At 35.0% G+C, this 27,002-nt stretch overlaps 1 protein-coding gene and 1 long non-coding RNA gene across 40 annotated transcripts in view; both read right to left on the reverse strand.

Moving 5' to 3' along the window:
• Window positions 1-1,794: 1,794 nt before the first annotated feature.
• LOC114581325 overlaps window positions 1,795-27,002 on the reverse strand; it is a 40,590-nt gene continuing 15,382 nt past the window's right edge. Inside the window, exon 2 of the long non-coding RNA XR_003703242.1 lies at window positions 1,795-2,298. This is a non-coding gene — a long non-coding RNA (uncharacterized LOC114581325). The remainder of the gene's footprint in view (window positions 2,299-27,002) is intronic.
• Window positions 2,393-27,002, reverse strand: part of LOC110102165 — a 49,518-nt gene continuing 24,908 nt past the window's right edge. For 2 of the 39 annotated variants that reach the window (XR_003703225.1, XR_003703226.1), the window contains exons 2-9: window positions 18,595-18,669; window positions 15,407-15,868; window positions 13,943-14,017; window positions 11,172-11,416; window positions 10,972-11,089; window positions 8,946-9,050; window positions 4,435-4,509; window positions 3,158-3,679 (exon numbers count right to left, since the gene is read on the reverse strand). Coding sequence is in view for 10 of the 39 variants with exons in the window: in XM_020830356.2 (XP_020686015.2) it covers window positions 2,679-2,778; window positions 4,435-4,509; window positions 8,946-9,075; window positions 13,943-14,017; window positions 18,595-18,790 (576 nt within the window). In the remaining 29 variants the exon portion in view is untranslated. The other 37 variants (XR_003703234.1, XR_003703236.1, XM_028701232.1 and 34 more) reach the window with 35 other exon arrangements.

Here is a 27,002-nt window from a genome sequence, read left to right on the forward strand (position 1 = left end):
GAAGGAGAAGACTTCCATAGTTCCCCCGCACTCGACAGTATTTATTTTCCGGAGTTACTCTTCCAACGGGGTGAGATAGATTAATATCAATAACAAATTGAAATCAGCAAGGTATCGACAGGAAGTTTCGCGCGAATGCTTTCTACCAGAGAGACATCGGAGTTCGAACGGACATGATGGAGACCGTCTTACTTACTGATTTTATTGCAACTAAGCATTTTATGTATTAAGCATTTTCTTTTCCAGTTTTCCCATTTATACCCATGAGGGTGGTATTAGTTTGCTTTGTAGCTCCAGAGAGGGCATTTTAGACTTTTATATTTTGTTTGTCATGTTGATGCTATTTAAAGGCTCTTTGTATCTTGTATGAAGGGTTTTTGGATAAAATTTTCTACTTTGATCTCTTTTGTGAGTTCTTCGTTCCAGTTCTCTTTTGTGAGTTCTTGAAGAAATATTTTGGAATCTCTTGTGAGTTCCGACGTGGTTATGATCTCCCTTTGAGATCTTGAAGAAGGAGTGCGCAAGGTTAGGAAATTCTAAGTTTTCTCCATTGTTTTCTTATTGTTTCCAAGCCCAGGAATTTCCCTCCCCCCCATTCTTCTTTGTTCGCCGGTCCTATGTCTGGCCAGGAAAATTGGTCACTGGCCACTTACCCATCCCGCTACCAAGCTCTGCTGCCGAGGTGATCCCCTTTTCCCCCTTCAGCACCCTCCCGTGACACCCCAACCCGCCGCCCAGCCTACAGCCTGCCGCCGAATTTTCCCCATGGACCCAACGTGCTGGAATTTCAAATTACTCCTAATTAAGTTAGTTTCCTAATTGGTCTTCATCCAATTAAGAAAGACATTTAAGGGGATAAATGTTTATTGAGAAATTCAAATTCTATTCCTTCTTAATAACTCAAATTTGGGAGTTTACTGGAGTTACTTAAAATATAATCAAATCTGAAATTATAATTTCAGATTTGATTGAGGAATTATTTAATTAAGCGTGGACCCCACCTGCTAATTTCCATGTTTCTCCCCATGCTATATGGCCGGCCCCCCTTGTTTCTTAATTACCTCCCTAATTGCCACCTAAGCACTGCCTATTATTTCAGTTACTCTTTCTCCTGCTTAAAAAAATTTTAATTTCAAAATCTGATTTGAAATTAATACTCAATCTTTATTACCTAATCAAAGCCTGACGTGATTTGAGAATCTGTTTTCTTTTTTTGTTTCTCACACAAGGCAGCCACCACTTCACCCCTCTCCCTCCCAATCAAAAATCCCACACCTCTTTCAAAACCCACGGCCCAAAGCCTCTCCCCTCTCCAAGCCGCCACCCCTATCTCCCTCCCTTTGGAGATCCCTCTTGCGGCGACCACTGTTCTCCCTTACAAAAATGCATGGAAGAACCCGAGTGGAATTTCGGGTTTGAATACGACAACCGGGGAAGGGTCAACATCCTTAGATCACAGTTCTTCGACGTCGGCTTTGACTTCGACGACACCGTCGAAGAATACTTGGACCGGATCCTACCAACGCTAGTGGATTCCATCGACGAACACTTCTCCGTCTACACGTGGATCATCAAAGGCCGATCTATCGTGCTCCCGCCACCTCCGAGATCCTTCCCCATGGCGACGTTCCTTGGCTCCTCCCTCCTCGTGGCAACCTCAATGCTAGTTTGGACGATCTTCCGCCGCTCAACCTAGTCTTCATAGGAAAGAGAGAAGAAGGTCTCAAGGTGTGAACAACTCCGTAATAACTGTGGGATTTTATTTACTAGCCTTTGCTTTATGTTTTCCTTTGCCCTTTGCGTTTGTTTAAATAGTTTGGCTATCTTGTTGTAATTTCTTTGCCTATCAAGTTGAACATCGCGAATTCCTTGTAATCGACTTAACTTTGATACATGATTATATAATACGTTGAGCTAGAATTTAATTCTCTTTTAATTCTTGTGTAACTCCAACCATGCATCACATCAGATAATATAATAGAGGAACTTGCAAAACAAACATAATAGAAATTGTCCTTTTAAATGTTTGAACTATATTTACCAAAAGATATTTGATATATTTTTTTTCAATTTGAACTGCCCAACTTCTTTTCTGGAAGAGTCTGTTTCGGGTGGCTGCAAATATGGGTGCAGTTGAGTCAAGCAAACTAGCTAGAAAAAGATACAGTACTGAGATAAATTTCATCCGAGTTGTTGGGAAAAGCAACCCATACAGACTGTTGAAGGTAAGAAAATTATGTTTCGATAAACCAATTGTTGAGGATGGCAAAAAGCTCTATCTCAACAATTGCTGCCAGCCTGCCACCAAATGAAGTAAAGAAGTAACAAGGGATGTTCACCATAAAACCAACACAAGCAACGCATTTAGAAAGGAAGCAGGCAAGGTAACATAGAGCAGAACGATAAACATGGTTGAAGTTGTTTATCAATATTTCCACAGCATTTTTTGTGGTGCCACTAGATGGTGCAGATAAATACAACAGCTTATCTACAGATTTGAACAAAAAATTGTATTTATGTAAATATCAACCTTCAATATGTTAGAATCGCAACCATCCCTTAGCCCTTGATCCCATAGCCAGCATGAAGATCCATGGAAGGCTCACATACATCACATTATTAAATCTCAGCCGTTCCTTGGCCCTTGATCCCATGGAAGGCTCACATACATCACATTGTTAAATCTCAGCCGTTCCTTGGCCCTTGATCCCACAACCAGCATGGACATCCGTGGGAAGTTTGCCTGGATCACGCCGATCTCCTTCTATAATTGGGTGGCTGATTTAGGAAGGATAATATTAAGGCAATTATGCATGATTCTCTAGTTATTTATTTCTTTAAATAGGGATAATTTTGTATAATAACCAAAAGCTTTTTCCCTCTCCAATTGTCTAAATTTAACATGATATCAGTGCAAGTCATTCAGGTCTTCTTCAAAAAACAAGATCATGAGAGGGAGAAACTTATTCTTGCGCTATGTTTCTTCCTGCTCAAGTGTGTTACAAAAATAATAATAATAATAATAATAAAAGATAAGTTGTAGTTACTAAAGATAAGGCAATGATATACTAGTAACAACAGCAAGGCTTATCTGAGATTTTACATAAAAAGATATGTTCAGTTGTAGTTACTAAAAAGTAGCATGTAGCAGAGTCAATTAAAAAAGTAAATCTTCATTAAAAATGCTTATAAACCGCTAGCTCAAAGGCCAAACAAAGAGAATAAATTAGGCTCAGACTTGCCCTATTTAGATCATCATATTCATCTAAGAATTAGAATGTACGCAATAGCTTTCTTTGGGCATTATTGTGATATGTTGAAATCAACTTTCAGGATCACATTGTTGAAGAAACAAAATCAAGGCAGAGGAAAATGGGTTGCCAATATTTTGACCTTCCAAGGTCTCCTCGCCAGGCTACTTGAGCGTATCATCATAGCCTCTTTAAGTTAAAAGACATGCGCTCAGAACATTACGATTGAACAACATATTTACCTGTAAACTCAGACAAGAGCCTGTAATGGCAGAGGGGATGAAATAGAGTGAGCACGCAAGTGTTGTAATAAGAGAACTTACTGTTCCTCCATTAAAGAAGGATAATAACTGTCAAGCGCCTAGAAAATAGGCTGTATTAGTCATGCAGCATTCTGAAATCATCACCGAAGCATAATAGCACCTAACCTGATGTCATTTGAGAGATTTACATACATACCTCAAATTCTTATCTATTTACACATCTAACACCTAAATCTTTCAAAAAATCACTAATACAAATAAAAACTACCACTAATATTAACTTATTAAATGTAAAACACATATTTCATTGGCTATGCTTTAATGCAATTTAAATATTAAAATGATAAATTAGTAAATATAAAAACTGAGGTGTGTATATATATATATATATATATATAGAGAGAGAGAGATAGAGAGAGAGAGAGAGAGAGAGAGAGAGAGCTCATTATTTGGATACGCATTCATATGTCAAACTCATCAAAGAGCATAAAAAACAAGGACATCAGAGCTGCAAAATCCCCATTATACTAAAAAATTTGCTAACAAACAACATAAAAAATGCTGCTAACTCTCATCAAACTGATGAACTGCAAGTTCTTCGCTCAATAACCTTCAAACAAATCTCAGTTGCAACCAAACAGCCCAAAGACTATTTTCATATCTAATAGGGGAATTAAGTTGATGCGGCATGCATTAAAACAATGGGAGAGAGTAATTGAGCATAAGTTACGAGTTACGACGTGATATAAATGTTTATCAAACTCAATTTGAATTATGGAAGGATAAAAAATAACAGGAAATGTTTCGATCAACAAACTAAGGAAAATCTTGATTAAAAAGCCCACACAATTAACCATACATGCAATAAATCAATCACTATGCAAGGATGTTGTGGTGATTGCACAGTACAGTTATAGTACCTGTACAGGATTGTAATCCAACCATACAAAAACTGGCATATTGCACCGACTTCATTATGCTGATAAGCAAACCAGCTGCAAGAAAGAGCTCACAAAGATATCTTAATCCATTTTTTTCCAAACAAAAGAAAATTGAGAATAACAAACTAGACACATCCATCTAAAAAGATGCTATCCTCACCGTTTAGCATTTTAGACTTTTTAGAGGAAAGACAGAAATCAGTGTGGTAAATAGTCAATGTTTAGGTGGTATGTATATAGCTACCACGTAATTTTTTAAGCCACATAAATCTGATGGCTGTCTTAAATCATATTTTTCTCAAAATTTTAAGCTAAAACCCACTCAAACTTATGGGATGAAGTGGAGAAATGCATCAGGCTTGTTGTGTGATAGAAAAATACCACCCAAACTTAAGGGAAAATTCTATAAGATGGTGGTATGGCCCAGAATGTTGGCCATTAAAAGAGAAGCATAATATATTAAGTTAAGTGTTGCAAAGATGAGGATGCTCAGGTGAATGAGGGGCTTTACTCTTAGAGACGGGTCATGAAATGAGCATATACATGAAAAGGTTGGAGTAGGTCTAGTAGAAGATAAGATTAGAGAGAGTCGCATAAAATGGCGGACTTCCGATGACCCGGTTAGGAGAGTAGATGTATTAGATTTAACCTATGTTAAGAAAGGTAGATGCTAGGGCTGCAAGCGAACCAAACGTTCGACGAGTTACTCGTTGCTCGATTCGATTAAAGCTCATTTGTGATCGTTTAACTAACTAAACAAACAAACTTGAACAATATTTGTAATACTCGATCCTTAAAAAAACAAGCTTGAACACTAATGTGTTTGGTTCATTTATGTTCATGAATTGCTTTTATTATAAATTTAATTTCATTTTATTTTATAAATAAACAAGCTTGAACACTAATGTGTTCGGTTCATTTATGTTCATGAACTATTATTATAAATTTAATTTCATTTTATTTTATATCTTCAATAGAATGAATTTGTTCATGAACAAGACATTCCACATATCTCAATGTTTGCTAAATTGTTTGTTTAAGATGTTCATAAACAAATATAAGATGAATCATAGATCGTTTGTTCGTGAACGAGCTCATTTGGTAGCTCGAAAATACTAGTTATATATTTATTTATGATCTTGCTCATTTGATAGCTCATAATACTTTTTAGAATTGTTCATGAACTTACTTGTTTGAGAGTGTAAAAAAATTCGTTAAATATGTTCACGAACATAGCTCATTAAGGCTTGTTTGTTTAAAGCTCGATAAGCACTAAACGAACCGAATATGAACTGAACATGAACCAAACATGAACACCATTAATTTAAACGAACCAAACATGAACACGAACAATAAGGCTCGAATCAAACACGAACCAAACTTGAACAAGCTAATAATAAACGAACTCAAACATGACCACTCACATACTCGGCTCGGCTCGATTCGTTTGTAGCCCTAGTAGAGGTAGACTAAAAAAGACTTGGCTAGAAAATATTAGAAATGACCTTATTTTATTATATCTAAATGAGATTTTGACTCTTACCCAAACACAATGGTGAAAAAGGATTCATGTAACCAACCCCACGCAGTGGGATAAAAGCTTGATGTTGTTGTTGTTGTGCTGTTTATGCTAAAACCCAAATTTAGTAAAATCCTTGGGGGAGTAGGATTTAAGAAATGTACACTTCTCCTTATCATTCTCTTTCTCTCCTTCATTTAAACCTTAAATCTTTAAGAAAAAAAAAACTACCAGACAATTTACTAGAACAAAACCACATTTAACTTCTATCATGCCAAACAATTTCCAAGAATTGGAGGAAGAAACAGGATGTATCACAAACGTAAGATATACATTTCAAAAAAATATTTTGTTTGACGCAACTTAAACTTAATCAAGATTAAATCTCAATTAAATCTGGCAGCCAAACATCCCCTAAGCTTTTCGATTATATAAAGACTTCTCCTGGCATTCTCTCTTGACATATATCAGATAGGAAAAAGATGCATCCGGGTCACATTAACCTGATTAATACATCATATTTCCCTCAAGAAAAAAAGGATAATATAGTCTGTGGAACAAACTCAAAGAAACATCTCCCAGCAATTTACTAATGGAGTTATGCAGAGAGAATGCAAACCAGATTGCATGGTTAGATGTAAGCAAATACATAGCGAATTAACCATGATAATAATTGGAGAAATCCAAATATATCCTCTCAAATGCTCCCTTCAGTAATAAACAGAGGAAGCAGAGCATATCAGCAAGTAAAAGCTCATAGGATATCGCACACAGGTAAATGGAAGAAGAGTTGATTCCATTGCCTCCTTCAGATCCTAACTTCAAATCAAAGGCACAAGTAAAGAAAGAATGAGATAGTGAAACTTGAGTGAACAAGACCTTGACTGTAGCTGATTGCACCGTACAATAGTGTTAATTGTAGAGCATCAGAATTCAACCTTTCAATAATATTCATTTTGTAGACGACATCCCGACACAATTTTCTCCTTAAACAATATAAAATTGCAGATACAAACTTACAGCCGCACACCTAATGTCTGAAATCCTCATCTTTAGCCCAAAAATTTACAAAACCCTGAGAACAAAGAAGCAAGGAAATCGTGATGGGGCAAGCTAGAGAAGCCATCAACATTACCAACTGCAAGTGAGGGAGAAAGAGGACTCCGTGCAACTAGCAGATTTAAGTCAAATCCAGCAATGCCCAAATTTAGCCCATTTTTGCCCTAAATCCCGGATTTCATAAGTCCAACTTTTTTACGGATTTCGAAAATCCGACCGAAGAAGAGCGCGAAAGGGGAAAAACATCATTGCCTTCGCCGCGAGCTCCCTGCGGTACGTCCGATCCGATAGTCCCAGGAACACCGTCGGAGGAGGCGTAGAAGTTTTAAAAATTTCAATACTCTGCTTCACACGAAGACGAATAAATGTAGAAGAGGAAAAGCAAACCCTAAACACTATGGCAAATGACTCGTTCAAAGCTCTACCGCGCTCAAACCCGAAGAGGAAACTCTACGACGCTTGAACGACAACAAAGAAAGTGAAAAGCAAAGCCTTCCCTATTAGGATAAGATTAATTCTTAATTCCTTAATTAGACATTAATTTAATAAACTTAATTGATATATATTAAAATATAAATACTTAATAAGATAATTAGTAGTGTATATATTAATTAAATAATTAGTTATTAATAGAATAATTAATTGATTAATTTGATAATTATAAGTATAATTAGTAATTTAAATTTATTAAAATATTATATACAATTTAATGAAATAATAAGTGTAAATAGTAATCAACTTAGATAGTTATCATTATAATTCTTAATTATTTTGAAATATAATTAAATAGTTATCAGTATAATTATAATTGGTATTTATATACTTATTAAGATAACATTTAAATAAGTTATTAATAAAATACTTATTAAATAATATCCTAATTATAATATTCATAATTAGAATTTATTGGTGTTAACTTAAATTAGAATTAATAGTAACACATATTTAAACACCAATCTTATATGAATTAACAGCTTTATTCATAGATACTTGTCAATAAACTGCTAAATAACCCAACACACTTTCTATCATAATTATAATTATAAATACTTTATAGTTTAGTTATATTTGCCTAATAATTTAATTATATTATTTAATATTTTAATTGAATAGTAGGATAAAACATCAAAGCAATATATTAATAAATCATAATAAAAATAACTCCATCCTTAATATCCTCTAGATAAAAAAACCTTCTAGGACACCCTAACAATTTTACCCCCAATGCATAAAATTATAAAGCATGCCATAAGAGTAATGCTTTGAGTAAGTTAGCATATGCAAATCAAATCAAAATAAAAACTTCAAGTATGACGTAATATTAAATAATAAAAATGAAATTAAAGAAAGACTGTCAAAAGGAATGACTCGCTGATCCTCTTTTAATCCAGTGCCAAAAGTTGAATATAATACATTACCCAATTCTAATGGACTAGCATAATTACCCTAAATTTAAGAATATATCAGCAAGTTGTATAATTGATTTAAACTAACCATTCTCTCTTACCTCCAAAATTTTAAATAAACCATTAGTATCAATCAGAAAACAACAAAGCCTATAATGAAGGTTGTACTAGGCCAAATATCCAAGGTAGAAGTATAATGGTGAGAGAAATATTTGTAAGTTGATATGTCTGAGTGTAAAGAATAAAATCGTCCAATTTCATCATAGCCATAAAAAATAAAATTATGGTAGAATGTACATTCAGTTATCGCAAAGTAAATCCAATTAAGAATCATTTAAGTAAAAATTATGCAAATAAATTGATCGAAAGATACCACCAATAAAAGGAGGCTCAGAATTGCCCAGTTTTCATCATCAAAATGATATAAAGGATGATATTGCATGCAATACGTTTGGTTTTGGGTCTGAAGAAAATGAAGAAGAAGAAGAAAAAGATGATGAAGATACCGTTGCTGCTGCTGTTGACGAATTATCAAAATGAATACATGCAGTATGAAACAGCAAGGAAATCGGTTGCCTGCATTTAGACCTTCCAGGATCACCTTGCGACATCTGCTTGGGCAAATCATCATTGCCTCTTCAAGTAAGAAGATATTTACAACAAAACATTATGATATATCTACAAATTTATTGATAAGCTCACAGAATTTACACAAGAGGATGGCACAATGACTAAAAAGGATAACAGATGGAAGAGAAAGATGAATAATTATGTATTAAATTTTTGTTTGGGATGCTAATTTTCATTCCAATTGTTTATAGAGATAATATAAAAGAGGAACTTGCAAAACAAACATAAAAGAAATTGTCCTTTCAAATGTTTGAGCTATATTTACCAAAAGATTTTTGATTTTTTTTTTCAACTTGAACTGCCAACTTCTTTTCTGGAAGAATCTGTTTCGGGTGGCTTCTACTAGGGGTGCAATTGAGTCAAACCAACTAGTTAGAAAAAGATACAGCACTGAGATAAATTTCATCCGAGTTGTTGGGAAAAGCAACCCCATACAGACTGTTGAAGGAAAGAAAATTATGTTTCGATAAACCAATTGTTGAGGTGGCCAAAAGCTCTATCTCAACCATTGCTGCCAGCCTGCCACCAAATGAAGTAAAGAAGCAACAAGGGATGTTCACCATAAAACCAACACATGCAACGCATTTGGAAAGAAATCAGGCAAGATAACATAGAGCAGAACGTTAAAATATAAATCATCCCTTGGCCCTTGATCCCATGACCAGCATGAAGATCCATGGGAGGCTCATCTAGATCACGTTTTTAAATCTCAGCCATTCCTTGGCCCTAGATCCCACAACCACCATGGAGATCCGTGGAAAGCTTGCCTATATGACACCAATCTCCATCTATATTTGAGTGGCTGATTTAGGAAGGATTATATTAAGACAATTATGCATGATTCTCTAGTTATTTGTTTCTTTAAATAGGGATAGTTTTCTGTAATAAACAAAACCAAGGCAATGATATAATAATAAGCAAGACAATGATAGCTCGTTCTTGCGTTTTGTTCCTTCTTGCTCCCGTGAATTAGAAAAAAATAATAATAATTGTTGCATCCTATAATATTTGCGGCGGAAGAGAAATATGAAGTTTAACGTCTTAGCATTGTATGAAAATCCAACACATAAGTAGATAAGAGAGAGGGTGTAGCATTCATAAGAGATACCAGAGTTTTTACGGAAAAAACCCTAAAAAAGGGAAAACCACAGGGCCTGGGGCCTAGTTTGAATGAATCCACTATTATTTGCAGTCGATTACAAATGAGGCCCTTGGGAGAAGGCCTTGGCTTGATGTCACAAATGTACATCATATAGAGTGCATTACATGGTGGGAGTTACAATAATCAACATAGACATGTTTGTTCGGTCGGCAGGATCATAGTCGAAAGGATAGAGGTCTCTTGAACATTGAGATGTTCAGTTTGACTATAAGTTTGCTGAAATCGGAGTTCGGATGGTCCCAAATTTCATTTCGGAAGTTTCCAACTTGATTTTTCCTCACGATTCGTGCCTGATCTAGATAATTTTTTGGAGACGTATCAATAATAATAAACAAGGGAAATGATATAATAGTAACAACAGCAATGCTTAATAAATATCTTGGCATTTTCAAGCATCAAAGATTACATAACAAGATAAGTTGCAGTTACTAAAACGTAGCATGTAGCAGAGTCACTTAAAAAAGTAAATCTTCATTAAAAATGCTTATACACCGCTAGATCAAAGAGTCAATTAAATGAAAACAACCGTAAAAACTTTTAGAAGGTTCTTGGAGACCAAACAAACAGAATGAATGAGGCTCAGACTTTCCCTATTTAGATCATCATATTCATTTAAGAATTAGAATGTACGCAATAGCTTTCTTTGGGCAGTATGGTGATCTGTTGAAATTAACTTCCAGGAACACATTGTTGAAGAAACAAAATCAAGGTAGAGGAAAATCGGTTGCCAATATTTTGACCTTCCAAGATCTCTTCGCCACGCTACTCAATTTGAATTCATGCTGGATAAAAACTGTTAAGAGCCTAGAAAATAGTCTGTATTGGTCATGCAGCCTTCTGAAATCATCACCTAAGCATCTACAAATGAAAAAATAAAATCCTGAGAAATAAGGGAACATTAGAGGTGCACCATTCTAAACATTTATTTTACAAGACATACCAACTAAAATTGTAAATTTATAGCAACAACAGTTGCCCGCAGAGGATTCCATCCACAGGCCATCCATGTCGCTCAATGGCATTAAACCTACTCCCACTTGAAACCAAACAAACTCTAAAAATGTCTTTCTTTCTCATTGAAAGTACAAACTATAATCTTCCAAGCTTTCCCCTCATCCACGAAGTTTCCAACTATGATCTTCATATTTTCCCATTTTCTTTCTTTTTTTTTTTCTGATTTCATACCTAGTGACATTGGTAAGTGTTTAGATGATAGGATTGATTGAAATGAAATGAAAGAAAAATAAAAGATTAAATTACATATATATACATATATATATATACATATATATATATATATATATAGAGAGAGAGAGAGAGAGAGAGAGAGAGTGAGAGAGAGAGGGGGGGGGAAGCTCATTGGCTACGCATTCATAATCAACCCATTAAATTGGAGTTCTTGTCTAACTCATCAAAGAGCATGAAAAACAAGTACATCAAAGCTGCTAAATCACCATTATACTAACAAATTTGCTAACAAAAAGCATAAAAAACGCTGTTAACTCTCATCAAAATGACGAACTGCAGGGAGATCTATGCAAAATTTCCATCCATTAAGTTTTCATTTGTCGTCCTAAGAGTTTTTGGTCACCTACAGATGTCTTTCATCTTTGTATTTTCTTATATCATCAAACAGAACAATGATGTATCACAGGCAAATATACATATGATTAATACAACTCCATCGTATTTTCATTAAAAAAAGGACAATAGTTAAATTAACAAACTCAAATAAGGGATAACAAAGTTATAAATATTCCCAAATACACTAGAAACAGCAAAATAGTGGGAAAATTGACTCGGGAACCTGTATTGAAGTAATTGTAATTCGTCTGAGCATTCCACGAATATAAGAGATGATCCCTGCTTTGGGGTATTTTGGCCCAAAAGTCATTTTGAAGGATTTTAGCCCAAATAAAAATTTATGGGAAATATTCGACTAGGGGTATTATGAAGAATCTATAGTCAAATTTTACAAAAAGAACAAAGATCACAAATAGACACAAATTCCCTTTGATGCATCATTAAAATTTAAAAAGGTATTTCCATGGTGAAAAATAGAGGGTGTAAATAACCATTCCAAAGCATAATCTGGTTCACAAATCCAGATGCAAAGCAACTATGAAAAAAACACAACAAACTACAAATCCATCGCAGCCTGCAGTAATTCTCCACTCAATAACCATCAAACAAATCGCAGTTGCAACAAAACAGCCCACAGACTATTTTCATATCTCATAGAGGAATTAAGTTAATGTGTCATACATTAAACCAATGGGAGAGAGTAATTGGGCATAAGTTACAACGTGATACCAATGTTTCTCAAACTCAATTTATAAGATATATATTTATTGAGATGTTTGATGGAAAAAATATAGAGGGAATAAGGAGGATCTAAATATGATATTTACTGATTTAAGATAAAGTTTCAAGAGAAGAGGTTTGAAAAGTTCTAAAAAAGGATTTAATAAAGCCTATATTTAAGTTATTAAGGATAAGCATACAGGAGCTGTTACTTGTGTTTAAACACAAGGATGTTTGACCAAATATTTTTCCTAGATCAGATTCAAGCCCATATCTTTTTGCTTAGACACAAATTTCTTACTAGACATTTGCAAGAGAATCTATACTGCTGTAGGCTTTTTGCTGCTGAAATTCTTCTTGTTCATAAGACTAGAGAGGGAGTTCAAGAAAAACATGAATTATGGAGGCCAATTTTAGAGTCTAAAGGTTTTCATTTAAGTATCTAAAATTTAATACATGAAGTTTAATTTTAGTGGTAATAGATATAGTAGGGGATTATGACTTTGGGTGCTTAAGTCATTAAAAAATATATAATTTAGATATCTCGTGACTATTGTTTAAAGTGATGGTGAAGTAGACGGGGATATTATTGGTTAAATTCAAGTTACACATTTGAAGTGGAGGAATGCTTGGGCTTGTTGTGTGATAGAAAAATACACCTCAAACGTAAGGAAAAATTCTATAAAATGATAGTGAGACCTGAAATGCTTTCGCAAAATATTGATCTTTAAAAGAGAAGCATCAAATTAAGTGTTGCAGAGATAAGGATGATGAGTGGCATTACTCTTAGAGACAATGCAAAACTAGTATATACATGACAATGTTGAAGTAGCTCCAATGGCTGATAAGATTAGAGAGAGTCACATCTAATCAAACCAGACAAATCAATACCCAAAATGCAAAAAATCTCTACAAGCTGAATGAAAACTCTTCGCCAGGGGCTCAGATTCCCCATGATCCATCAACAGAAAGGGCCACCAATTCTTGGATATAAACAAAATATACAGCATATTTAATCAATGGGTTTAGATACAAGGAATTCCCCCAAATATAAAATAGTCATTCAAATGAATGGCAACAAAAGTTGCTTGTGGGGGAAACCACCAACAGGCTATACAAGCTGTTACACCGCCATAGGACTGACCCACTTGCAACCAAACAGCCTATAAAATGCCATCTTTCTCACCAAAAGAACATACAATATAGCGCTTTTAAAAAAATCCTAAAGTTAACCCCTTCTTCATGTATTTAGCAATCATACCCTTCGAGTCCAAAATAAAAGGAAATGTTTCAATCAACAAACTAAGGAAAATCTTGATTAAAAAGCCCACACAATTAAACCATAGGTTCAATAAATCAATCGCAATGCAAGGATGTTATGGTGATTGCACAGTACAATTATAGTACCTGTACAGGATCGTAATTCAACCTTACAAAAACTGCCACATTGCACCGACTTCATTATGCTGATAAGCGAACCAGCTGCAAGAAAGAGCTCACAAAGATATCTTAATCCATTTTTTTTCCAAACAAAAGAAAATTGAGAATAACAAGCTAGACATATCCATCTAAAAAAATGCTATCCTCACCCTTTCCTTCAGCATTTTAGACTTTTTATATGAAAGACAGAAATCAGTTTGGTAAAGGTCAAGATTTAGGTGGTATGCACATAACTGCCACAGTTTTTTAAGCCACATAAATATCATGGCTGTCTTAAATCATATTTTTCTCACGTTTTAAGCTAAAACCCACTCAAACTTATGGGATGAAGTGGAGGAATGCATCGGGCTTGTTGTGCGATGGAAAAGTACCATTCAAAGTAAAAGGTAAAATTCTATAAGATGGTGGGTAGACATGCAATGCTTTATGTCACAGAATGTTCGCCATTAAAAGAGAAGCATAATATTAAGTTAAGTGTTGCAGAGATTAGGATGCTCGCGTGGATGAGTGTCTTTACTCTTTAGAGACAGGTCATGAAATGAGCATTGTACGTGAAAAGGTTGGAGTAGCTCGAGTGGCAAATAAGATTTAGAGAGACTCGCCTTAGATGGTTTGGTCACATAATATGGCGGCCTTCCAACGACTTGGTTAGGAGAGTAGATGTATTTATAACTGTAACTTATTGACAATAACAAAATTTGAAATTAATAAGTTACCGCTTTCAATCCTAAATTATGTTGCAAAACAATTTCACAGAGTTTACCAGTATATAACATCTCTGTTGCAAACAATTTCCAAGGTTTAGCACCCTCAACATTTAGTAAATCCAGATTCACTCAATTTCCTAAATCCTACTTGTTGCTAAAAAACCCAAATAATCCATCCATAATAAGCATGTGGAAGAACAATCACTTGGTGGCCTGGTGGTCCCATAACTTTAATGAAATCAGCACCAAAGCATCAGCTCAAGCCAGATAATTCTGGAGTGGAAAAATGAGTTTTTCGGTTGGAGATGCCCATACGAGCAACATATAAACCACAGCTAGTAGATAGATTCAGATCAGATAGACATGTTAAATATATAAATGAGGTAACTTTGAGTGATGTGTACGTAAATCCCCCAAAATAGAAATCGTAAAATACAAGCGCATGTCAATAGCAGTTGCATGCAGCGAATACCACCAGCATGCCATCCAAGCTGCTCAATTGCAACAAAATAGCAGTTAAAATGCCATCATCTCTCCCCCCAAAAGAACAACTAACACAGATTTTTATGCAAATATCTAAAATCCGTCCCTTTTGTTAGCTCTGTAGCAATCATACATTCTAGGGTTTCCAATAATTCAGATTTCCATCCTCGTTGCCTCATGGGTTCATTTATTGAATAGGAATTAGTCAAATAAGCTCGCTAAACAGGAGAGAGATCGTTACCGTGAGCAACCTTCGAGGCGAGCACCTGTCGTGACAACCCATCCGACAGGAACAACGTCGTCCAAGGAAGCGAAGAAACTTCCTTGAGCGACTCTTTCAAAACTTTACTTCAATCCAAGCACAAGAAGCCGAAGCATCGATACCGTGTGCAATCTGCTCAATCGATATATGTTTATATACATTTGTAACCAAACAGCCCCTAAAATGGCATCGTTTCTGTTCAAAAGAACAACTACATAAAATTTTTATATACATATCCCAAATCCGCCCCTTCAGCTCTAAAGCAATCATACCTTCTAGGGTTTCCAATAACTCAGGGATTTCCATCCTCGTTGTCTCTTGGGCAAAAAAATACAAAGTTAAATCTGCTGTTGATGAATTATCAAAATGAATACAAGCAGTATGAAACAGCAAGGAAATCGGTTGCCTGCATTTAGACCTTCCAGGATCACCTTGCGACATCTGCTTGGGCACATCATCATAGCCCGATTAAGCAAGAAGACATTTACAACAAAATATTATGAAATAAATACAAATTTACTAATAAACTCACAGAATTCACACAAGAGGATGGCACAATGACTAAAAAGGATAACATATGGAGGAGAAAGATTGATAATTATACATTAAATTTTTGTTTGAGATGCTAATTTTCATTCCATTTGTTTATAGAGATAATATAATAGAGGAACTTGCAAAACAAACATAAAAGAAATTGTCATTTCAAATGTTTGAACTATATTTACCAAAAGATATTTGGATTTTTTTTCAATTTGAACTGCCCAACTTCTTTTCGGAAAAAGTCTGTTTCGGGAGGCTGCAAATAGGGATGCAATTGAGTCAAGCCAACTAACTAGAAGAAGATAAAGTACTGAGATAAATTTTAACCGAGCTGCTGGGAAAACCAACCCATACAGACTATTGAAGGCAACAAAATTATGTTTCGATAAACCAATTGTTGAGGTGGCAAAAACCACCAAATGAATTAAAGAAGCAACAAGGGATGTTCACCATAAAACCAACACAAACAACGCATTTGGAAAGGAAGCAGGCAAGATAACATAGAGCACAACGATAAACATTGTTGAAGTTGTTTACCAATATTTCCACAGCATCTTTTGTGGTGCCACTGGATGGTGCAGAAAAATACAACAGCTTATCATCAGATTTGAACAAAAAATTGTATTGCTGTAAATATCAACCTTCAATATGTTAAAATCCCAACCATTCCTTGGCCCTTGATCCCACAACTAGCATGGGATCCGTGGAAAGCTTGCCTAGATCACGTCGATCTATTTCTATATTTGGGTGGCTGATTTAGAAAGGATTATATTAAGTCAATTATACATGATTCTCTAGTTATTTGTTTCTTTAAATAGGGATAGTTTTATATAATAACCAAAAGCTTTTTCCCTCTGCAATTCTCTAAATTTAACATGGTATTAGAGCAAGGCATTTGGGTCTACTTCAAAAACAAGATCATGAGAGATGGAGAGCTTGCTCTTTCGTTCTGTTCCTTCCTTGTCACGTATAATAAACAAGAAAATTGGTTGCCAATATTTTGACCTTCCAAGATCTCCTCACCTCGTATCATAATAGCCTCTTTAAATTAAAAGACATGCACTCAGAACATTACGATTGAACAACAGATTTACCTGTAAACTCAGACAGAATGCTATGCAAGCTGAAACAAAACAACGAATGAGATGACAAGAGCCTGTAATGGCAGAGGGGACGAAATAGAGTGAGAGCGCAAGTGTTGTAATAAGAGAACTTACTGGTCTCCTCCATTAAAGAAGGGTAATAACTGTGAAGCACCTAGAAAATAGACTGTATTACTCATGAATCCTTTTGAAATCACCACCGAAGCATCTATCAAATGAAAAAATAAAATCCTGAGAAATAAAGGAACATTAGAGGTGCACCTTTCTAAACATTCATTTTACTAGACATACCACCTAAAATTGTAAATGTATAGCAATAACAGTCAGGCCATCCATGTTGCTCAATGGCATTAAACTTACTCTCACTTGAAGCCAAACAAACTCTAAAAATATCGTTCTTTCTCATTGAAAGTACAAACCATAATCTTCCAAACTTTCCCCTCATCCACGAAGTTTTGCTGATGAAATTCTTGTTGATAAGAGTAGAGAGGGAGTTCGAGAAAAACGTGAATTATGGAAGCCAATTTTAGAGTCTAATGGGTTTTCATTTAAGTACCTAAAATCGAATACATGAAGCTTAATTTTAGCAGTAATAGATATAGTAGGGAGATTATGACTTTGGGTGATGAAATCATTTAAAAAAAGTACATAATTTAGATATTTCGTGCCTATTGTTTAAAGTGATGGTGAAGTAGACGGGGATATAATTGGTTAAATTCAAGTTACACATTTGAAGTGGAGGAATGCTTTGGGCTTGTTGTGTGATAGAAAAGTACACCTCAAACTTAAGGAAGAAGCCTACAAAATGAGTGTGAGACCCGCAATACTTTATATTGCAAAATATTGGCCACTAAAAGAGAAGCATCAAATTAAGTGTTGAAGAGTGAGGATTCTTAGGTGGATGAGTGGCTTTACTCTTAGAGAAAGAATGCAAAACGAGTATATGCATGAAAATGTTGAAGTAGCTCCAATGGCCGATAAGATTAGAGAGAGTCACATCTAATCAAACCAGATAAATCAATTACCGAAAATGCTAAAAATTCTGCAAGCTAAATGAAGAACTCATCGCCAGAGGCCCAGATTTCCCAAGATCCATCAACAGAACGGGCCACCAATTCTTGGATATAAATAAAATATACAGCATAGTCAATGGAATTTCTCTAAATATAAAATAGTCATTCAAATGAATGGCAACAACAGTTGCTTGTGGGGGATACCACCAGCAGGCCATATAAGCTGTTAAACCGCCACAGGACTGACCCACTTGCAACCAAACAGCCTCTAAAATGCCATCATTTCTCACCGAAAGAGCAAACAAGAGAGCTTTTTTACAAATATCCTAAAGTTAACCCCTTCTTGAGGTTTTTTGCAATCATACCCTTTTGAGTCCAAAATTAATGAAATGTTTCGATCAACAAACTAAGGAAAATACTGATTAAAAAGCACACACAATTAAACCATAGGTGCAATAAATCAATAGCAATGCAAGGATGTTGTGGTTATTGCACAGTACAATTATAGTACCTGTACATGATCGTAATCCAACCTTACAAAAACTGTCATATTGCACCGACTTCATTATGCTGATAAGCAAGCCAGCTGCAAGAAAGAGCTCACAAAGATATCTTAATCCATTTTTTTCCAAACAAAAGAAAATTGAGAATAACAAACTAGACATATCCATCCAAAAAGATGCTATCCTCACCCTTTCCTTCAGCATTTTAGACTTTTTAGCAGAAAGACAGAAATCAGTTTTGTAAATAGTCAAGATTTAGGTGGTATGTATATAACCGCCACATAATTTTTTAAGCCACATAAATCTTATGGCTGTCTTAAATCATATTTTTCTCACGTTTTAAGCTAAAACCAACTCAAACTTATGGGATGAAGTGGAGGAATGCATCGGGCTTGTTGTGTGATAAAAAAGTACCACTCAAATTTATGGGAAAATTATATAAATGGTGGCCAGACCTGCAAAGCTTTATGGCGCAGAATGTTGGCCATTAAAAGAGAAGCCTAATATAAAGTTAGGTCTTGCAGAGATGAGGATGCTTAGGTGGATGAGTGGCTTTAATCTTAGAGATAGGTCATGAAATGAACATATACATGAAAAGATCGGAGAAGCTCCAATGACAAATAAAATTAGAAAGAGTCACCATAGATTGTTTGGTCACATAAAACGGCGGCCTTATGAAGACCCGGTTAGGAGAGTAAATGTATTAGATTTAACCTATATTAGAAAACGTAGAGGTAGACCAAAAAAAACTTAATTAGAAAATACTAGAAATGACCTTTCTTTATTAGATCTAAATGAAATTTTGACTCTTAACCCGACACAATGGAGAAAAAGTATCCATGTAACCAACCCCACGTAGTGGGATAAAGGCTTGATTTTGTTGTTGTTGTGTTGTTTATGCTAAAACCCAAATTTAGTAAAATCCTTGGGGAAGTAGGATTAAAGAAATGTGCACTTCTCCTTAACGTTCTCTCTCTCCATCATTTAAACCTTAAATCTTAAAAAAACCTACCAGAAAATTCACTAGAAACTAAACAAAATTTAAATTCTATCATGCCAAACAATTTCAAAGATTTGCAGTCTCAAAGATTTGTTAAAATTTTAATTTACACTATCTATCTAAATTAAAACCTTCTTATAACCAAACAGCACCACAGGATTTCCATGTTTAAACTTAGAATTGGAGGAAGAAACAAGATTTAGTACAACCGTAAGATTTACATTTCAAAAAAAATATTTTGTTTGCCACAATTTAACCTTAATCTAGATTAAATCTCAATTAAATCTGGCAGCCAAACATCCCCTAAGCTTTCAATGATATGCAGACTTCTCCTGGCATTCGCTCTTGACATATATCAAGAGAGGAAAATGATGCATCCAGGTCACATTAACCTGATTAATAATACATCACATTTCCCTGAAGAAAAAAGGATAATATAGTTTGTGTAACAAACTCAAAGAAACATCTCCCAGCAAATTACTAATGGAGTTATGCGGAGAGAACACAAACATGATTGCATGGTTAGATGCAAGCAAATACATAGCACAATAACCATGATAATAATTGGAGAAATCCAAATCTATCCTCTCAAATGCTCCCTTTCAATCCTAAATCATGTTGCCAAACAGTTTCACAGAATCTACCAGTATAAAACATCTCTGTTGCCAAACAAATTCCAAGATTTAGCACCCTCAGCATTTGGTAAATCCAGATTCACTGGATTTCCTAAATCCTGCTTGTTGCTGAACAGCCCTAATAATCCATCCATAATAAGCATGTAAAAGAATATTCACCTGGTGGCCTGGTGGTCCCATAACTTTAATGAAATCATCACCAAAGCATCAGCTCAAGCCAAATAATTTTGGAGTGGAAAAATGAGTTTTTCGGTTTGCGATGCCCTTACGAGCAACATATAAAACCACAGCTAGTAGATAGATTCAAATCAAGTAGAGATATTATATGTAAATGAGATAATTATGAGTGATGTGTACATAAATCCCCCAAAATTGAAACCGTAAAGTACAAGCACATGTCAACAGCGATTGCAAGCAGTGAATACCACCAGCATGCCATCCAAGCTGCTCAGTTGCTATAGGTTTATATACATTTGCAACAAAACATCATTTAAAATGCCATCTCTCCCCAAAAGAACAATTACAGAGATTTTTATGCAAATATCTAAAATCCTCCACTTTCGTCAGGTCTGTAGCAATCATACCTTCTAGGATTTCCAATAACTCATATTTCCATCCTCATTCGCTCTCAGGTTCATTAGTCGAATAAACTTGCTAAATAGGAGAGATTGTTACCTTCGCGGCAAGCACCTGTCCTGACAACCCATCCGACAGAAACAAAGTCGTCCAAGGAAGCGAAGAAGCTTTCTTTAGCGACTCTTTCAAAACTCTACTTCAATCCAAGCACGTGAAGCCAAAGCAGAAATATAGTGTACAATCTGCTCAATCGCTCTATGTTCATATACATTTACAACCAAACAGCCTCTAAAATGACATCGTTTCTGCCCAAAAGAACAACAGAAGATTTTTATAGACATCTCCCAAATCCGCCCCTTTGTTCAGCTCGAAAGCAATCATACTTTCTAAGGTTTCGAATAACTCAGGGATTTCTATCCTCACTCTCTTGGGTCATTAACTGAGCAAAACTCAGACAAACAATCGCGCTAAACGGGAGAGATGTTGTTACCTTCGCGGCGAGCTCCTGTCGTGACTTCCAATCCGACAGGAACAACTTCGACGTAACATCGTCGAAGGAGGCAAAGAAGCTTTCTTACCCTAAATTTAAGAATATATCAGCAAGTTGTATAATTGACTTGAACTAACCATTCTCTCTTACCTCCAAAATTTTAAATAAACCATTAGAATAAATCAGAACACAACAAAGCCTAAAAATGAAGGTTGTACTAGGCCAAATAACCAAAGTAGAAGTATAATGGTGAGAAACATATTGAGGTAGAAGTATAAGCACATTTTAGTTAATATGTCTGAGTGTAAAGAATAAAATCATCTATTTTCAACATAGCCATGAAAAAAAATTATGGTAGGATGTAGATTTAGTTATCGCAAAGCAAATCCAATTAAGAATCATTTAAGTAAATATTATGCATATCAATTGCTCGAAAGACAGCAATATATGAGGCTCAGAACCGCCCAGTTTTCATCATCAAAATGATATAAAGGATGATAGTGCATGCAATCCGTTTGGTTTTGGGTCTGAAGAAGAAGAAGAAAAAAAAGAAAAGGAAGATGATGATGATGATACCGTTGCTGCTGCTTTTGATGAATTATCAAAATGAATACATGCAATATGAAACAATAAGGAAATCGGTTGCCTGCATTTAGACCTTCCAGGATCACCTTGCGACATCTGCTTGGACACATCAACATAGCCCCTTCATGTAAGAAGACATTTACAACAAAACATTATGGTATAACTACAAATTTACTGATAAACTCAAAGAATTTACACAAGATGATGACACAATGACTAAAAAGGATAACAGATAGAGGAGAAAGATGAATAATTATAAATTAAACTTTTGTTTGAGATTCTAATTTTCATTCCATTTGTTTATAGAGATAATATAATAGAGGAAATTGCAAAATAAACATAAAAGAAATTTTCCTTTTAAATGTCTGAACTATATTTCCCAAAAGATATTTGGTATTTTTTTTCAATTTAAAGTTTTAAACTGCCCAACTTATTTTCAGGAAAAGTCTATTTCGGGTGGCTGCAAATAGGGGTGAAATTGAGTCGAGCCAACTAGCTAGAAAAAGATACAGTGCTGAGATGAATTTCATCCGAGTTGTTGGGAAAAGCAACCCATACAGACTGTTGAAGGCAAGAAAATTATGTTTCGATAGACCAATTGTTTAGGATGGCAAAAAGCTCTATCTCAACCATAGCTGCAAGTCTGCCACCAAATGAAGTAAAGAAGCAACAAGGGATGTTCACCATAAAACCAACACAAGCAACGCATTTGGAAAGGAAGCAGGCAAGATAACATAGAGCTGAATGATAAACATAGTTCAAGTTGTTTACCAATATTTCCACAGCATATTTTGTGGTGCCACTAGATCGTGCAGATAAATACAACAGCTTATCTTCAGATTTGAACAAAAAATTGTATAGCTGTAAATATCAAATTTCATTATGTTAAAATACCAACCATCCCTTGACCCTTGATCCCATGATCAGCATGAAGATCCGTGGGAGGCACACCTAGCTCACATTAAATCTCATTTGTCCCTTGTCCCTTGATCAGAACCCGGCTCTCAACAAATGTATATGGCAGCAGCAAGATGCTGTTGATGAGGCAGATGATGTGCTTGATGAGTTTAAGTACAACAGCTTATCTTCACATTTTAAAGTTAGTTTTACACTGGACAATCTTTCTTGCATCTATTTTTCCATAAAATATTAACAAACTATTGGAGGAACACAAAAACAAAAGAAGAAGAAGAAAAAGATGATGATGAAGATACCGTTGCTGCTGCTATTGATGAATTATCAAAAAGAATACAAGCAGTATGACACAGCAAGGAAATCGGTTGCCTGCATTTAGGCCTTCCAGGATCAACTTGCGCCGTATGCTTGGGCACATCATCATAGCCCAAGCATGTAAGAAGACATTTACAACAAAACATTATGATATAACTACAAATTTACTGATAAACTCACAGAATTCACACAAGAGGATGGCACAATGACTAAAAAAGATAACAGAGAAAGGAGAAAGATGAATAATTATATATTATTTTTTTGTTTGAGATGCTAACTTTCATTCCATTTGTTTATAGAGATTATATAATAGAGGAACTTGCACAACAAACATAAAAGAAATTGTCCTTTTAAATGTTTGAGCTATATTTACCAAAAGATATTTGGTATTTTTTTTTCAATTTTAACTGCCCAACTTCTTTTCTGGAAGAGTGTTTCAGGTGGCTGCAAAGAGGGGTGCAATTGAGTCAAGCCAACTAGCTAAAAAAAGACACAGTACTGAGATAAACTTCATCCGAGTTGTTGGGAAAAGCAACCCATACAGACTGTTGAAGGCAAGAAAATTATGTTTCGATAAACCAATTGTTGAGGATGGCAAAAAGCTCTATCTCAACCATAGCAAGCCTGCCACCAAATGAAGTAAAGAAGCAACAAGGGATGTTCACCATAAAACCAACACAAGCAACGCATTTAGAAAGGAAGCAAGCAAAGAGCAGAATGATAAACATAGTTCAAGTTGTTTACCAATATTTACACAGCATCTTTTGTGGTGCCACTATATGGTGCAGATAAATACAACAGCTTATCTTCAGATTTGAAAAAAAAATTGTATTGTTGTAAATATCAACCTTCAATATGTTAAAATTCCAACCATCCCTTGATCCCACAACCAACATGGACATCCGTGGGAAGCTTGTCTGGATCACGCCGATCTCCATCTATATTTGGGGGGAGGATTATATTAAGGCAATTATTCTCTAGTTATTTGTTTCTTTAAATAGGGATAATTTTGTATAATAACCAAAAAAGCAAATAACCAAAAGCTTTTTCCCTCTTCAAAAACGAGATCATGAGAGAGGGAGAACTTATTCTTGTGTTATGTTTCTTCCTGCTCAAGTGCGTTACAAAAATAATAACAATAATAATAAACAAGGCAATGATATACTAGTAACAACAGCAAGGCTTAATAAATATATTAGCATTTTCATGCATCTGAGATTACATAAAAAGATATGTTGTAGCTACTAAAACGTAGCATTTAGCAGTCACTTAAAAAAGTAAATCTTCATTAAAATGCTTATACACCGCTAGCTCAAAGAGTCAATTAAATGAAAACACCCGTAAAAACTTTTAGCAGGTTCTTGCAGACCAAACAAACAGAATAAATGAGGCTCAGACTTGCCCTATTTAGATCATGATATTCATTAAAGAATTAGAATGTAAGCCATAGCTTTCTTTGGGCATTATCGTGACCTTTTGAAATCAACTTCCAGGAACACATTGTTGAACAAACAAAATCAAGGCAGAGGAAAATCGGTTGCCAATATTTTGACCTTCCAAGATATCCTCGCCAATTTTTTGACTTGCCCTATTTAGATCATCATATTCATTTAAAAATTAGAATGTACACAATAGCTTTCTTTGGGCATTATTGTGATATGTTGAAATCAACTTCCAGGAACATATTGTTGAAGAAACAAAATCAAGGCAGAGGAAAATCGGTTGCCAATATTTTGACCTTCCTAGATCTCCTCGCCTCGTCTCATAATAGCCTCTTTAAGTTAAAAGACATGCACTCAGAACATTACGATTGAACATCAGATTTACCTGTAAACTCAGACAAAATGCTATGCAAGCTGAAACAAACCAATAGATGTGATGACAAGAGCCTCGAAAATAGGTTGTATTAGTCATGCAGCCTTCTGAAATCATGACCGAAGCATCTATCAAATGAAAAAAATAAAAACCTCAGAAATAAGAGAACATTAGAGGCGCACCATTCTAAATATTTATTTTACTAGACATATGACCTAAAATTGTAAATGTATAGCAACAACAGTTGCCAGCAGAGGATTCCATCAACAGGCCATCCGTGTGTTGCTCAATGGCATTAAACCTACTCTCACTTGAAACCAAACAATCTCTAAAATTGCCGTTCTTTCTAATTGAAAGTACAAACTATAATCTTCCAAACTATAATATAGTCTGTGGAACAAGCTCAAAGAAACATCTCCCAGCAATTTACTAATGGAATTATACGGAGAGAAGGCAAACCAGATTGCACGGTTAGATGTAAGCAAATACATAGTGAAATAACCATGATAATAATTGGAGAAATACAAATCTATCCTCTCAAATGCTCCCTTCAGTAATAAACAGAGAAAGCAGAGCACATCAGCAAGTAAAAGCTTATAGGATATCGCACACAGGTAAATGGAAGAAGAGCCGATTCCATTGCCTCCTTCAGATCCTAACTTCAAATCAAAGGCACAAGTAAAGAAAGTACGAGATAGAGAAACTTAAGTGAACAAGACCTTGACTGTAGCTGATTGCACCGTACAATAGTGTTAATTGTAGAGCATCAGAATTCAACCTAACAAAAATATTCAATTTGTAGACGAAATTCCGACACAATTTTCTCCTTAAGCAAAATAAATTTGCAGAAACAAACTTACAGCAGCACACCTAATGCCTGAAATCCTCATCTTTCGCCCAAAAATTTACAAAACCCTTGAGAACAAAGAAGCAAGCAAATCGTGATGGGGGCTAGCTAGAGAAGCCATCAAAAATACCAACTACATGTGAGGGAGAAAGAGGACTCCGTGCAACTAGCAGATTTAAGTCAAATCCAGCAATGCCCGAATTTAGTAAATTGGGCATTTAAGATGCGAGCAAATGCATTGTGCAATTACCATGGTAATAATTGGAGAGGATCCAAATCTATCCTTTCAGAGGTCCCCTTGCCTCCTTCAAAATCGTAACTTCAAATCAGAAGTAAGAAGGAAATGAGGTATAAGATAGTAAAACTTAAATAAGCAAGCCTTCAAACTCAAATGTTGAAATAAACATAATTATGGGGCTGTTTGGATATAGGATTTATGCATGATTTAAGCAGGATATATGTTAAATCATGCCAAACACCCAAAAAAAAATCCGCTCAAATCTCACCAAGTTAAATAAACTTTTTCCACCTTTTTTGACATAAATACCGAATTTAGTAAATCCTATAGTTCAATGTATTTACGGGATTTGGCAAAAAAAGCGCGCGGAGGTCAAAGAGATGTTACCTTCGCATCGAAAGAGCTCTTGCCATTGCTTCCGATCCAACAGGAAGAATGTTGTCAAACTATCATGACTTCCAATCCAATAGGAAAGGAAAATTGTCAAAGAAGGCGAAGAAGCTTTTAGCGACTCATTAAAACTCTACCTCACGCAAAGCAGACAAAGCCGAACAACAACGAATAAATAGAGAAGAGGAAAAGCAAACCCAAGATAGGCCTAAGGCTATTAGAAGAGAAGATAAATTATTGAAATAGCCAAATGATGGTAAAGAAGAATACCATGTTTTTAATCAGGAATTAATCTACAAAAATAACATCAAACCTTTATCCCGCTACATAGGGCCGGCTATATGAATCTTGTTGCTTCATTGTATCATATTAAGAGTCAAATTCTCGTATAACACTGTCCTTGTCAGTCTCAAGCCGGGATGATAAAAGTGGAGGAATACATTTAGTCAATAGCAACAATCCTTTAATTATAAATTAATCTAACTAGTTTCATTAATAAAATTTTATATATAAATAATTAATTAGATAATTAATAACGTACATAGCAATTAAACAAATAATTAGTAATAGAATAATTAAATGATTACTTAAATAATTAATAGTATAACTA

The sequence above is a fragment of the Dendrobium catenatum genome, unplaced genomic scaffold (assembly GCF_001605985.2).
Source record: "Dendrobium catenatum unplaced genomic scaffold, ASM160598v2 fragScaff_scaffold_1653, whole genome shotgun sequence".
Taxonomy (NCBI): Eukaryota; Viridiplantae; Streptophyta; class Magnoliopsida; order Asparagales; family Orchidaceae; genus Dendrobium; species Dendrobium catenatum.